Raw genomic sequence first — 11,963 nt, 5'->3', positions numbered from 1 at the left:
GTCATTTCATTAACATCTTTATTAAAGTACAGTTTCAGTTTTTTTAACCTACACTAAAACTTCCTAAATATTAAATACTGTTCAAGATGTTTGATAAACAGTACACAAAATATGAAGGAAGAATAACTTCAGGCTGAAATTGTACATGAAGAAACTGTTAATAAAAATGACTTAATTAGGTCACATAACTACTGTATTTCACAGAACAGTAATCACTATGAAATTCCATGTTCCCATTTTAAGTGAAAACTGTTTAAATCTGAAAGTCAATGGATTCCATTGTTCTGGTATAAAAATTAATGATTTACTGCACATAACATGGAGCCTAAAAAAGTAGTTATTTCTAATTTGATAAAAAATTGTAAAATAAATTTGTAGTAATGTCTTTTTTTATCAAAACTTCAGTCTTTAGCTCTTTTTCATAGCCACGGAAATGCACACCTGTACATTCTTAAAATCTCACATTAATATTTAACAACTAACTTTTGTCTTCAATTTCACAAAGTTCTTTTCAGGCTTTACATGGAAATGTTCAGTTAAAAATAAATACAAAAAGCTCTTTTTTTCAAATGTTCTCCCAGTGTCTTTTGGTTAATACATAGCATGAAAGTTTTAAAGTAAAACGCTAATTTTCCTCAAAAGCAGTAACCATTATTAGAGAAATTACTGTTAATTATTGTTAAAAAAAACAGGCTTCATTATGAAAAATATCCTAGAAAAACGTCTTCACAACAAAAGAATAAGATATTACTCTCTGTGGTTGATTTTTTTAGCGAAGGTAATATAACTTCTGGGGTTTTATATCTAATACTACAGAAACAGCCAAAGATTTTTTGCAGGAAAAATTGTCATCTATTGTCAACAAAAACACGTTAATATTCTTTCATCCACACTTTTAGGAAATAAAAGATTTGAACTAATGAAGATTTACTCCATGTAAACAAAATAAAAAAAAACATTTGGATAATGTATGCAGTGTTTATCAAATTAAAACTGTACACTCAACAAAAAAACTGGAATTCCAGGCAGACAGGTTCAATTGAAGTGATATCAAGTGCAGCAGAAAAAGTAACAGGCTACTCTAGTTGATCAGGTGCAGTTTTAGTTAAGAAACAGGAATGCTATTGAACATCACGTTCCCTTCAGACGGGACTGTAAGCTTGTTCTGCACTAGCAGCTGCAGGTGTGGTAAAGAATGTTCCAGAACCTTCTCCACATCTGTGCCGATGCCCAGGATGTCTGAGCACAGGGCTGATCAGCCCGAGATGTATGCTCTCCATGGGGTATGTCAGTCTGTTCTATTGGGCCTCAGTGGTTCTGTTCTTCTTCTCCTGCCAGCTTTTCTCTCTCAGGCTCAGCTCTGCCTCAGTGAAAGCAGCTGCTCCCCAGTTAGTGATCAGCTGTGGACCCTTGGATCCTGGAAATCGCATGTAAATAAATATATTAATAACCCTCTCGGAATGGAGGGATAAGTGCCTTGTCTGTAGCCTTGACCCAAGTTTGTAACCTTTTCTCGGGTTGAAGATTAGACCTTGCAAGTCTCTTTTAAGATTAAAACTGTTGTAAATGGTCTTTCTTTTTCTTGATTTTACAGAATTAGAAATGATCCTTATAATGTTTGCTAGATCACCAGTTTAACAACTTGAAGATCCATAGATAAAACACAGACATTTTTCACTCTTTGCTGCCAGTAGAATGTATTCCAGCTCTGACCAATAGATCTAAAACGATCCTAAACCAAGGGCACCTTGGCTTCTTGGCTTATTTTTTTTTATTTCTATCTGAGCTGTTAAACCCAAAGGTTTCAGATTGAACAGGCTCTTTCACCCAAAGGTCTGAAGGACTTATAGAACAAGCTACCAATAAACAACAAATATAATAAGGTTGAAGGTTGAAGATGATATATTGGCTTCTTACAAAAAAATGTGGAAAGATCATAAGCCCCCCTTTAGCTACCATCATTTCAGCAAGATGGTGTGAATGGCCTCCTCTCATCTGTGACTTGTGTTCTTATAGAGTACACTACCTGGCTGAATTAAGCGGATCAGGCCTTCATGTTGAGCTACTTTGTCCTTCCAGCTCCTGGTCTTATTTGCAGCCTTCTCCAGCTTCTTCATCACCTCCTGTCACACAGAGAACTCAAGGGATGAGCAGGGTGGCAGGCACTCTGATGTGAAACCACAGTCCCCCGATACTCCCAATTACAAACAGAATCCACCATCCATTACAATCTATACCACTGTGTCAGTGGGAGTACTCTTGCTTCTTTAAGAAAAGCACATCCATTATATTTTGTTAGGTTTTATTTAAACCTAAAATAACTGCCCCCTATAAATTCAATGGAATAATAATAAAGTTCAACTAGTTTGTAACATATGATCAGAGGCCAGTATATGGCTGCACCACACAAGTCCCCCAGCAGGTGGGGCTGCATAACAACATTTAGCAAAGCAGAACCAAACATGACTAAAATCCTCCCAGAGGAAAAGAGAAAAAAGGCTAGCAATCACTCAGCTGAATTACATAAGCCTGACTTCTTTATGTACAAGCTTAAAGAATATAATTTAAAAATTTAGAATTTAGAAATTACTTTCAAAAGAGCTAACTCAAACTCAAGAGTGCTGCTGTTACAAAATTCTTAGCATGGCAGTGAGTGGTTGTCAGTCTTAATAATGGGTCACAGAGCACAGGAATTTGAGGGTCAAAATGCCAGTTCATTCCAGACTCCTTCACAAAAATGTGTTCAGTTTTTCAAGGAGTGGCTATCCACTATGACACAAGTCCTGGAGGGGGGGGCTGTGACTCAGCTTTTTCCCCCAAGATTTCCTCTTAGATCTTTCTTTCATTAGTGTATTACAACAGAAACTGAAAATAATTGCACAGACGGCGGATAGCCAGGAAAAAAGGGAACCCAAGCTATGTTATCCTTTCACTTAACTCAAGCCTAAGGAAACAGCACAATGGTGCTAACCAGTTCATAGTAAGCCTATTTCTTTTTAAAAACCCAGAAACCTTCATATGCTAGTATGTACCACATGTACAGTACTAAAAAAAGTGATTGATTGTCTACGTAATCCGACCAAAGGTTTTCAGAAACAGGGCAGAGCTGTGATGTGTAGGTTGTTAACCGTAATAAAAATAAATCAGGTGGTTTATTGATACAGAAACAAGCAGTTGATTTCCATTTCCTCCTGAATGAACTTCGTCACACCCATGACTCCCCCTGGGGTGCCACAGCTCACCTCGTACTGCTCCAGCGCCCCTCTGCGCTCGCTCTCCAGCTGTTCCAGCTGCTGCATGGCAGCTTCCAGAGCCTGCTCCTTGGCCAGGCGCTCGTTCTCCAGCTCCTGCTTCTCCGCCTCCGTCTGGGAGATGGCCTTCTGCTGTTGCAGGTGGATCTGCTCCAGCTCGGCGCGCTTCATGGCCTCCTCTTCCAGCAGCCTGCGGGGCAAGCACAGAAGCCAGGCTTTGGAGAGCCGTGCTGGGGAAGACATCCTGCGAGAACATCCATACGTTCTGCCAGCACCTCCTCACAAACACTTGTATTCCATCCTCATTTGGGTCAAGAATGTATCAGCTTAAAGCTCAAGGATCTGGCTGTGTAAAATTATTTCATATGTGTAATCTCTTATAACCGGTGATATGACAGAGTGTCTTTTAAGTGCAGCAGGCTCACACTCTATTATGTGCTTTTGACCGAGGCTGCAATCCGGTATAATAAAATTACTGTCCAGCTGAAGTGACTTCTCACAGGCGGTATTAGCAAAATGCTTCTTCAAACAGGAAATCATTCATTCACAGGTGCATGGAAATACCGAGGCATTCAGAGGACTTTCCCGCTATGCCTGCAAGCAATTAATGTCCAAAAAAACAAACATTTGCTAAATCTTAACATATTTCTAACCTAGCGTATTCAAAATAAATTATAGCCCCCTGGTTAAGTATTAACAAAAAATCATTTTAACATTTTACAAAATATATAATTTACATAAAATACATATTCAAAAGGGCAAAATTACATTTACTGTGCGTATATACACATCTGTGATTACATTATAATCTTGACTGTATTCTGAATCAGATTGCCTATGACAATACATATCTGATTTGTTGGCTATTAAATGTTTTTGCCCTTGACCTGTTGAACTTCCCTGTGGACTAACACGTTGAAAAGCTGTCTAAATAAAATTTCAAGCAAGGGAACGCTGGACACGTGTAAACCAGGGTGGGCCAGCCTGCTTGTCCTAGTTAGGGATGCTGATTTTTTTTTTATTTTACAAAATGAACTGTATTTTCTTTCCAATGTCAAAAGCCAGAAATCTGTTTGGGGTCATTTTCCACTCTGTGTGGAAAATTCATTGCAACGGAGTATAGAGTAGTAAATAAAAACAGGTTGAGAGGCAATGGGATGTCCCACCAGATAAAGCAATCCAAATGTGCGTGTGTGTGTTTGGCTGTGTGTGTCACAGTGCATCCTGTTTCTGTAAGTCTCCTCTGTGCCGCATCTCTCTGCTACAGTAGAATCAGGACCATCCTGTAGCTACCGGTACAGTATCTCTAATGTATACATATCATATTGGTTTCTCTGTCGACACTTTCACACGGAAATTTCTGCACCTGCACATCACATCAGATCTTGGTTGTTCTGCACACCCTTATGTACTGTAACCCTTTGCTTCCGTAGTGTTGTGATCATGCTTGCCTTGATGACCTTTGCTGTGAAACCTTTAAAAAAATGTAGCTTTCAGCTATACGTTAGTCCTGCTTCTGTTTTACCAACATGACAAAAGAGGAGCTGAGGCTCTGAAAGGTGTGAATAGAGGGTTAACAAGTTAAACCGGCCTCAGTCAGGGGGAGCACTTGCTCTAGACTAGCCTTTTCACAATAGTGAGCCACCGATCTGATGGCAATAGCGGTTCTCTCTCTATTAATCTGCCCCGCTTCAGAGACATGCAATTAACCTACAGCACCCTACTGCAGAGCTTGGTTATTGTCACATTTATATTATTAAATGTTTCTATAAATGTAGTTTATATAAATATAGTTTATAAATGGCATTTTCAACCCCAATCTAAAGCGTTACTGAAATATCAGCTGTACAAATGTATCACAATGTATCCCTGGGATCCTGAAAAAAACATCTGCAGGTTGACCTGCAGCTTTTTGTCTCCGACAATACTTTGCATTAATTGCGAATTAAATGTAATGCAGAAATAAGAAATTGTTTACATTAAGTTAATAGAAGTTGTACCACTCACTCACTAAAAATGAAGGTTCAATAATCTTATGCGTCAGTGTTTTCCATGTGTGTATGATATGTAATTAAAAAATGGTTGACACAGAGATGAGGGGTGTCGATACTGTGAGTATACCATTCTCACGGAAAGCAAAATAAATATAAGAAATATTATATGGACATTAAGACAAAGTGCCACCGGACAAGTCTTTACGCATCATGCTTGTCCCCTTTCTACTTTGATAGCTCTGATTTTTATTTGCAGCTAACTGACGCACAGGCACGTTAGTGCTCTGGTGCAAAATTAACCCAGCGATACAACTCAGGACTCTCGATTAATGTCATGCCTGCTGCTTTTCTTCATTACACAAAGGCTGGAGATGAAAGTGCAGTCAGAGGCATTTTGAGTTTCCCTCCTCGTGGCGGACGCCTCGACTGGACGTGGCGTTTCAGCAGCCCTCTCTCTGGGTGTGCGTGTGTGTGTGTGTGTGCGCGTGTGCGTTCGGTGCCTGGCTGCGTGTCCCCCGCTGTGCTGTGCCACTGCTGCTGACCTGGCCTGCAGCTTCCGGACGGCCTCTTCGTCCTGCCGGGCCTGCCTCTCGTCCTCCAGGGCCTCCTCCAGCCGTCGGTACATGTCCTCCAGCTCGCGCACACGCTGCAGGTACTGCTCCACCTCTGAGGACTTCTGAGCCACTTCCTCCTCCATCTGCTGCCTGACCTGGAAACGGCACCCACACACACGCTACTCACTGGCTCAGCTGCCAGCTGGACACACAGGCTGCCTGCTGGCGATTCTCCTCTACGATGAATGACACCGCCAAACGTAGACAACCCCCTTCTAAATGGTGATCCACATTTCTGCTACCTGAGGAAGACTTACATATTATAAAATGGGGAATATATATATAAATACAGAGGACTAAAGGCATTTATAAATACAATTTACAGGCAACATCACACCATTCAATTCACTCATGTAAAAGGAAGAAGTGTTCAAACCAGTTCTGGGGTAAATGGTACAGCATACCACTGTACATCATGTTTGACATGTACAAGATAAAACTATACTGGAAAAACAGCTCTGATACAAGCCAAGTTCCTTTTTGAATGAGATACAACGAGTCACATTCCTAACACAGGGCAGTTCTGTTTATTTTCGCTATATAGAAAAGGTTCCTGACTTTGACAAGTGTGTGCAAACTTGCATGGTCTTGCTACATTATTACTACATTGCAATAATGAATTAATCTCAATTAAGATTAAAATAAAGAATACTGGTGATGGTGGTCACGGACCTTAATACCAGGGATCTTAAATAACTCAGGATTCAGTATAGATGTACAAATTGTAACAAAAGATTCAGTTTTGTAGTTCACTGTTCAGTAGACACACCAGTACCCAAATCATGTGGTAGATTAAATCAAACTGTTTCTTTTCCAAGAATTATAATAGCAGAAGTAGGTATCTCAAAAGTCCCTCCTCTGCTTCCTAAAAATACACAGGTTGTCAGAACTGAATTTAAAAAAAAAGAGAACAAACAATTCTATTTGCTTTTCACCTTCCACTTCAGGAAAACTTTCTGTTGAAATTGAGATTTCTTTGCTAGTGTGTTAATGAAGTTGGTGTGTAAACAGCATTAGTCTGTGAAGGTTCCACAGGTCAACAATGAAAACAGATTAAACAAACAGAATTGTGAAGACATATGTGTTGAATTTTGCACATTCCCATAACCTGTTCCCTGCTGTTTTTTTCCCGTATAGAAGTTCGTCAAGAACTTATCTTTTCTGAGTTTATTGAAATAATGTTTTCCTTATTTATTAATTGTGACTTCTAGGAGCAGCAATTAAAAACAGGTTATATGAAACAAATGCAAAAAAAAAGAACAAGTTACAGCTCACAGTCCAAACTACCATCTTTTGGAAGATGCAACGCAAAAATTATTGGGTTGAGTCTGGAGCTCTGACTGCATTCACATCCTGCGCAACTCAGGGATTCCTGTGGTGACGGAGCTGCCCTATGAGGAAGAAAGGAAAGTGCCAGGCTAGGCAGTTACCATTTTTTCCCTTTCCAGGTCCATCCGGTAGCGGTCCTGCAGCTCCCTCTGCGTCTGAAGCCGTCTCCTCTCCTCTTCGGCAGCGTCGGCTGCTGCTTCCGCCAGTTTCTATGTGCGTCCGGAGGGGAAAAAAAAGAGCACGTTAACCAAGAGCTGCCGCCACTCCTGGAGAAAAACCGTTCTCTCACGGCTTCGCACAAAGACCAAGCAGGACTGCGTTAACAGACTTCGCCCTTGCACCGAGACAGAAAAACTCTTCTGTTGATAAAGCTGGCCGAGAGGTGCCAGCTGCACACTTCCAACAAATCCGCTCAAGAGGCCGAGTTCAGGAGCTCTCATTTTCTTTCACTTTAACGGTAGCATTACCCCAAAAAGTATAACCTTAAAACACAAAATGTCAGAAACCTTACCCCTCATGATACATTCAGGATTAGCTTGATTATTTTATTCCCGGCCAACGCATCGCCAAACGTTTTAGGGGCGGTGCAGTGACCCTGTGGCTAAAGATCTGCGCCTGTGGCTGGAAGGTTGCCGGTTCGTATCCCGCAGCCGGCAGAGGAATCCAACTCTGTTGGGCCCCTGAGCAAGGCCCTTAACCCCAACTGCTCCAGGGGTGCTGTATAGATGGCTGACCCTGCGCTCTGACCCCCAGCTCTTCTCCCTGTCTGTGTGTCTCATGGAGAGCAAGCTGGGGTATGGGAAAAGACAAATTTCTAATCAAATTATATATGGCCAATAAAATGATCTTATCTTATTTTAGTATTTGTCAAACTTTACATTCAGACATAGCTTATGATGAATGTTATATTATTTAAAACAGGAAACACAATGTTTTCCTGCTGACATACACCTTGTTTTTTTCAATGCAAAGACAGTTTACGAAGTTTTTATCTGTGTCTTTACTGAGCAGCAGAAGGTACTGTACAAAAGCAGCTTTTACCTCATGCAATAAATTCCCTGCTTATTTTTGAAAAGAAAAAAGAAAAGCCAGATTTAAAGTCTGAATCACAAAAGTATGGCCGTTCTGTAGCTAGTCTTTGATGAATGTGGCTCAAAGTGATATCTGTTCTAAATAATAATATTCTTTATAGTTAAATTGCATCTATACCTGGAGGCTTCATAGGCCAATTATAAATAACTGTTTTTGAAGTTTATTTTCCATTAGTCTTAACACACACTACATAGTAGTGCAATGCCTTCATAAAAGCGCTCTTGTGGAGCAATGCTGCCAGACAAGAGATGAAGAACAGGAACTGAAAGTACAGCAATAAATGCCTGATATAACATTGCAACAAGATGGCTACAACAGAGGCCCTGTTAACTCAGAGGAAACCCACCTGCATAAACTTCCTTTGTCACAGATGGCCCATTATTTTCTTTTTCTCATGGTTTGAAAAACTTACCAAGGACTACCCAAAAATGTATGACCATAGTGTCATTCTCAATTGACACTTTCTAAAGTATACAAAGGGTGCCTTTGCACATTCACGCTACAACTCCCCCCATCTCAATTGAAGTGTGAGGACTTTGTGATGCAGGTATCTTGTCAGTGCTGTTTAGAATTGTAGCGGGTTACTATTTTATTATGCATTAATATAAAAACAAACTTTAAAAAGCAGCTGCTGTCACTCTGATACACAATATTTATAAATCACCAATGCAGCACTTTTCAAGGACATGTTAAAGCAAACAAATCCTGTTTCCCAGTGCAAACTTCCCAGCTGCCAATAACCTTACAGCAAGTCCTGAACACCACCCAGCTCCAAATCTTTAGATAGATAGATACATACTTTATTGAACCCGTGAGGGAAATTGCAGAGCAATAAATGCCTGATGGCATTTAATGCCTGATTCTCATGGTTTGAAAAACTTACCAAGGACTACCCAAAAATGTATGACCATAGTGTCATTCTCAATTGACAGCTTTAGTGGCTTTCTAAAACTTCTGTCGGTGCCTGATTCAATTTCTGTTGTTCAATGTATTGTACGGAACAGAAAATATTTTAAAATGCACATATTAAAACCAGAATGACTACGAATGATTGTGTCACTGTTCAGCTGCCCACAGTGTTGTGTATTTAACCTCTCCAGTCTTCTGTACCACAGGGGTAAATGCAAGCCTCTTGATTTCCAATACATGAAGAAAGAGACTCTCATTCATGGAGGAACTGAAACTTACATGAAAAAGTACATTTTCTCCAACAACCAACCAAACCACTACAGCTGTGTCTATCCCTTGCAACTTTAATAAACACCCATAGATCACAATGCATTACTATCACCGAAAAGCACTGGCCTAGCTTAAAATAAGCCCACAAAAAATATATAAAAAGAACCTCTTATCAGAACCTCTTATTACTATACTTGCCTGCTATATAATGCTGAAACTGTATATAAACTTCAAAGCTGCCACAGCAGAATCAACAGAAACATTGATCATATTGCTCTTTCCACTAATTACATCTTTACAGCTTAAGGATGTGACACCTCTTTCCTAGCAGGTGTGTGCCGTTCCCCAACCTCCAGACAATAAAGAGCTGCAAGAGGTAGTTCTTCTGCTTACTAGTTTCAAAACTTTGTTTTCAATATATCCAGGAAAGTACGACACAGTAAGTCAGACACAAGAAGTCTCTTTTATCATGAAAAATACACAATTTATGAAGGCTTTATAAAATACAAGGTTATTATGCTATCAAAATGATGAAATTACATTATAAAGCTAAATACAAGGAGAATGTTTTTACCCTTTTTGTTTACAGTACTTGGTGTGAAAGAGTGCATATTTTCACATTAGACACCAATTATAAATGTTACAATACAGAAACATGACATCAGACTGATCTGCAACATGAGTCCTTCCTCAGTGTGCAAAAGTCACCTAACAAGTTGGTTAAAAAACAAAGAAATCAGGTAATTTAGTAAGACCAGACTTCTATAGTCAGGAACAGGAAACATGGTAGAAGAGTTGGCTTTATTCTTGACAACAGAGAGCACTGAAAGACTGAAAAAAGGTGTCCTGTATGTAAGTGTTCTCTCTTATCACAGAAAGTAACATTTGCATCTCCATGAACCAGAGTAGATCCAAGCCTCGATATCTGACATGTTCTGTGGGAAATACAGTTCAATGAGAACTTTTAAATGTGACCTTTAAAGATAATCTGTACCAGACGGTATTTAAAACTGGCAATAGATTTTGAATTTGAATGTACTAAAGACAAAAACTGAATATGAAAGGAATTTTACTATTTCCTGTTTGTGATTCTTAACACCTTAAAATTCATCCTTTTCAAACTATTTCAGAGTGACTCATGCAACATACAATTGGTTCAATGCATCAGATCACTGATAAAAGATATCAGCCAAGAGAAAGTCTTTGTCAGAAAATGTGGAACAAACACCAATTTATTTGATAAATTTGCCACCCATTCAATTCAGTAGAACTCACCAGGTGAGTAGATGGCTACTGGCTATTGGATTAGCAAGTCTCACTTTAACAGGGATGAAGACAATCCTGAAACCAACTGAACAGTGTTTGCAAGACCATTTTTATTATCAAAGAGACTTTTCTGCTATTAAAAATTGAATACAAGTTAATATCAGATTACTAGGATTAAATATTTTCAAATCAGTGTGAATAAAAAATAAATTTCCACATAAATGGTTAGAATTTTGGATGTAAAAAAATACCTAAAGAAAACTGCCTTCTTATGTAGGGCAGTAATAGTCAACTTTTAAATCTTCTTACAATGAGGATGGCCTTTTGGGGTATGTTATCCGTTATCATTCACATTGGTAAGAGATTATTTATAATCTATTGCTATTGTTTTAACGTTTTCAGACAAATACCGTACTACAAATAGGTAACTATCCTTCATTTTGCAGAAACTTCACTGCCACAATAGAGCTGTATTCCTATCATACATTCAAGAGCTTTACTGGCAGTTTAACAGACCTTGATCAGCACTCATTTTGAACCGCCTAATGTCCTGTAATCCTGATCTGTGAAACCAGCCCTTAATGCCTTGGTTTGGCACAGCACACTGCTTATTCCTGGTAAGGGTTGTAGCAGGAGCCCTTTCAGAAGCACAGGACAGGCAGGACTGTACCCTGGAAAAGACACCAGTCCATCATAGAGCACAATTTACAGACACCAAAAAACCTAGCAAGCAGGCCTCAACACCCAGCAAAAATCCCCACGAACATCCACCTGGTTTACATACTACACAGATATGTATATGGACTACATTGTTACACTCCCAAGAAAACAGCAGTGTGAAACTGGGCGGTCATATTTCCTGGTAAGGTAAGGAAAATGCATCACAATGACATCGTTCCTGTCGAGCCCCTCTGTGTCTAAGAGGGGGCGTCTGTTCACCACATGAAGGAAGGGTCTTTGCAAATTAGGGATTGCACAGAAAACCAGAGGAAAACATCTGCGGACTGATTAACCGGTTCTGACCCGTATACGGTCAAAATGTAACCCATGGGAACTCGGCTAACACTAGATGGTAGCCTTCTAGTTTTACAGAAGCTCTGTTAGCAGCTGGTGGAACTCCACCATGATGTACTGGGGCTTGAAATTTCATATCAGTGGCTGGTTCAAAGTCTGGTTTTATCTGGGTCTCAGCTATCTACGCCATATAGACACGTCGCTTCCTTCATGTAACGTGTGTA

The 11,963-nt window shown here is 39.7% G+C and overlaps 1 protein-coding gene across 1 annotated transcript in view; it reads right to left on the bottom strand.

Moving 5' to 3' along the window:
- The window catches only part of swap70b (switching B cell complex subunit SWAP70b), a 34,363-nt gene continuing 22,400 nt past the window's right edge, over positions 1–11,963 (bottom strand). Inside the window, exons 8-12 of the mRNA XM_088934912.1 lie at positions 7,290–7,397; positions 5,788–5,954; positions 3,243–3,441; positions 2,027–2,123; positions 1–1,417 (exon numbers count right to left, since the gene is read on the bottom strand). Of these exons, the coding sequence (XP_088791038.1) occupies positions 1,299–1,417; positions 2,027–2,123; positions 3,243–3,441; positions 5,788–5,954; positions 7,290–7,397 (690 nt within the window). The 3' untranslated portion in view covers positions 1–1,298. The remainder of the gene's footprint in view (positions 1,418–2,026; positions 2,124–3,242; positions 3,442–5,787; positions 5,955–7,289; positions 7,398–11,963) is intronic.

Source organism: Atractosteus spatula, chromosome 16, assembly GCF_055471065.1.
Source record: "Atractosteus spatula isolate fAtrSpa1 chromosome 16, fAtrSpa1.hap1, whole genome shotgun sequence".
Lineage (NCBI taxonomy): Eukaryota > Metazoa > Chordata > Actinopteri > Semionotiformes > Lepisosteidae > Atractosteus > Atractosteus spatula.
Note: the sequence above shows the minus strand (reverse complement) of the source record. Positions and strands in the feature narration are given on the sequence as shown.